This window comes from Oryzias melastigma, linkage group LG16 (genome assembly GCF_002922805.2).
Source record: "Oryzias melastigma strain HK-1 linkage group LG16, ASM292280v2, whole genome shotgun sequence".
In the NCBI taxonomy this organism is placed as follows: domain Eukaryota; kingdom Metazoa; phylum Chordata; class Actinopteri; order Beloniformes; family Adrianichthyidae; genus Oryzias; species Oryzias melastigma.
The window spans coordinates 22,701,570-22,704,262 of NC_050527.1; the positions used below are offsets into that span (position 1 = coordinate 22,701,570).

The 2,693-nt window shown below is 35.1% G+C and overlaps 1 protein-coding gene across 2 annotated transcripts in view; it reads left to right on the top strand.

Moving 5' to 3' along the window:
* Window positions 1-2,078, top strand: part of LOC118597872 — a 3,555-nt gene extending 1,477 nt beyond the window's left edge. The window contains exons 5-8 of one of the 2 annotated variants that reach the window (XM_024288967.2): window positions 1,014-1,198; window positions 1,267-1,324; window positions 1,374-1,451; window positions 1,530-2,078. In XM_024288967.2, the coding sequence (XP_024144735.2) occupies window positions 1,014-1,198; window positions 1,267-1,324; window positions 1,374-1,451; window positions 1,530-1,925 (717 nt within the window). In that variant the 3' untranslated portion in view covers window positions 1,926-2,078. The remainder of the gene's footprint in view (window positions 1-1,013; window positions 1,199-1,266; window positions 1,325-1,373; window positions 1,452-1,529) is intronic. The other variant, XM_024288968.2, reaches the window with a different exon arrangement.
* The last annotated feature ends 615 nt before the right edge of the window (window positions 2,079-2,693 follow it).

Genomic DNA, 2,693 nt, shown 5'->3' on the forward strand with positions numbered 1-2,693 from the left:
TTCCTTATTTTATGATTTTATTCTAATATACATTTTTTTCCATATAATTTTTTTTCTCATTATTTTACAACTTAATTTTTTCCTTCAATTTTACAACTTTATTTATTTTTGTTTTAAATTCTGTCTCTGAATTTGACAATTTGTTTGGTTTATTTTTTGTAAAATTTACTTTTTTTTTCTCTATGATTTTACAACTTATTTCTGTTATTTTTGCCTTTTATTTTATGACTTTCTTCTTTTAAATTTTTACTTTTCTTACAATTTCACAACTTTTTTGTTTAAAAAAAAATCACTTTTTGTGAAAATGTTTTTGTTTTGTTTCTTCATTTTACAGCTTTAATCTAATAATTTAGCCTTATTTCAATTACACTTTTTTCATAATTTTACAACTTTATATTTGTGGAATTTTTTTCCCCAATAATTTTAAGACTTTATTCTTTAGAAATTTTGATTTTATTACCTTATCATCATATAGTTTTTCTTTTTTTTCCTATAGTTCTACAAATTTATTCCCATTATTATTTTTTTTAATTCAGTCTCATAATTTCATGACTTTGTTCTTGTAAAATTTAGACTTTAATTGTTTTTTTTTTTCTTATTTTACTTTTTTTCCTCATACCTTTAACCTCGATCATTGTTTAACAACGTTGTTCCTGCAAAATTGTAATTTTCCCTGATAATTTCAAATTTTTGTTCTTATAAACTTTATTTTTTTAACTGTATTCCCATATAATTTAGTTTTTTGTTCTTTTTTAGGACTTGATCCTCGTATCTTTTTGTCTTTTTTCCTCATCATTCTGTTTCTGTCTTCCTGCTCTTTAAAGTGCTGCAGCAAATTCTCTTTTCTTCACATTACTTTTGTTTTAGCTTTTATTGTTTCATCTCTAAAGTGTCTCCCTTAGGTCGCTGCTGATGGAATGTTCCATTCCTGCAGGAGGATCAAACCATTTCATGACGTTTGAAGATTCTACATCTATAGTTAAATACATGCATTTGTCTGATCCGCCCGTCAGTTTCCATCCCGTGACCAGCTCTCCGAGTGGATCCGGCTGGTTCTCCAGATGACCTCGCCGACCTCGGAGTTTGCAGACACGGACGTCAAGTCTCTCCTCGCCATGGTAACGGTGAAAGACGTTCACAAAGTGGTCACCCTAAAGAAGAGAGGACTCGCTCAGATGAGAAAAAGCCTTTCCAAAAAGTAATATTTGGTCTCATGATTGTGTTTTTACACTTCAAGTGGTTTAAACGGAGGATTGTTGGTTTCAGGAGGAAGAAAGAGGCTGAAGAACGAGGCAAGTTGGAGAAGGAAATCGCCAGTCAGGAGGTGAGAAGGAGCTCCACTCAGACTTTTTTCAGCTCTTTTTATTTAAAAGTTTGTGTTTTCACAGATGAAAATTCAGGGATTGATGAGAGAATTATCGGAGCTGAAATCTGAGCTTTCACAGCGAGAGGTGAGGGGCAGATATTATTTAAATTGAGTTACTAAAATGATGGACGTGATGGATTTGTTTTTTTTTTCAATTCCAAAGGCTTCATTTGAACCACCAGATCAGCCTAATGTTCCCATAATGCCTCAGGAGAATCCAAAAACAAAGCCGAAACGCCGAGCACGACCAAAACAGGAGGGAAGCCATGGCGCCGAGGAGTCAGAGGTCAAAGGTAACGGCGCCAAGCGGCCGCCGAACCGCAAGAACCGAAACGAGGCGTCGGACAAACCCCCAAGTGTTCCGGAAAAGACCAAAAAGAAAACTAAAAACGCTGAGGAGCAAAACGGCGATTCCAACGAGGCGGGGAGAGGAAAGCCGGGCGAGGCCGCCACTTCCAGAGCAAGGAATCGTGGGAAAAACAAAGCGGGAAAAGCTGCAGGCGAAGAGGGTCAGAACGTGGTTCTGAGGCGATCCAAGAGGATCATCAACCAGAGGTGAAGGATCTAAAACCTTTGAACTTGATTCATATCAAATTTAGGATTTATTTCAAAAAATTATGTCGAGCTCCAACAACAAATCGTTGGTTTTAACTTCAATTTTTCACATTTATTCAACATTTTTCTGGATTTAGAGTAATATTTTACTGAAAATATATTTTTATTTTTGCTTCAAGATGGAAAAATAAAGTAACTTTTTAACCTCTTGATGCCTAAATTTATTTATAGCTATAAAATAAAAAAAAAAATATTTTTTTGCTTTCATGTTGATGCTAAATCAGTCATTTTGGACTTAGATTACCAACTAAAAAGGTAAATTTAAAAGTAAATGATCAAAATGTCATCATAGTCCACCTTCCTTTATAAATACATTTCCCAGGATGTGTTGGCATCTGTCCCCTGTGGCTGGAAATGGTCCGATCCTCTTGTGATTCTTGGATTCAAACATTGTAACCTTGTCAGTTTGACGTCATCTGCTGCTCCGTTTGTCTGAGAACACCGGAACCAGAACCGCCCAACGTTCATTGATCCAAACCGCCTGACGTGAGGAATGTTTCTCCTCGGGGTGAATTTCAAATGAAAGAGCTGTTTGCCAGCAATTTAAGTTTTAATACGACTGAATAAGGCAGGAAAATGAGCTTTTTCCTTCATTATTTCTTTAAGAAGTTTCCCAAATTTCCAAGCAAACGGGGGAATTTCCAGAAAAAAGGTTAAGATTTTGTCTGGGAAAACAAGTTGATCTCAAACTGGTCACTCTATTAAAATATTT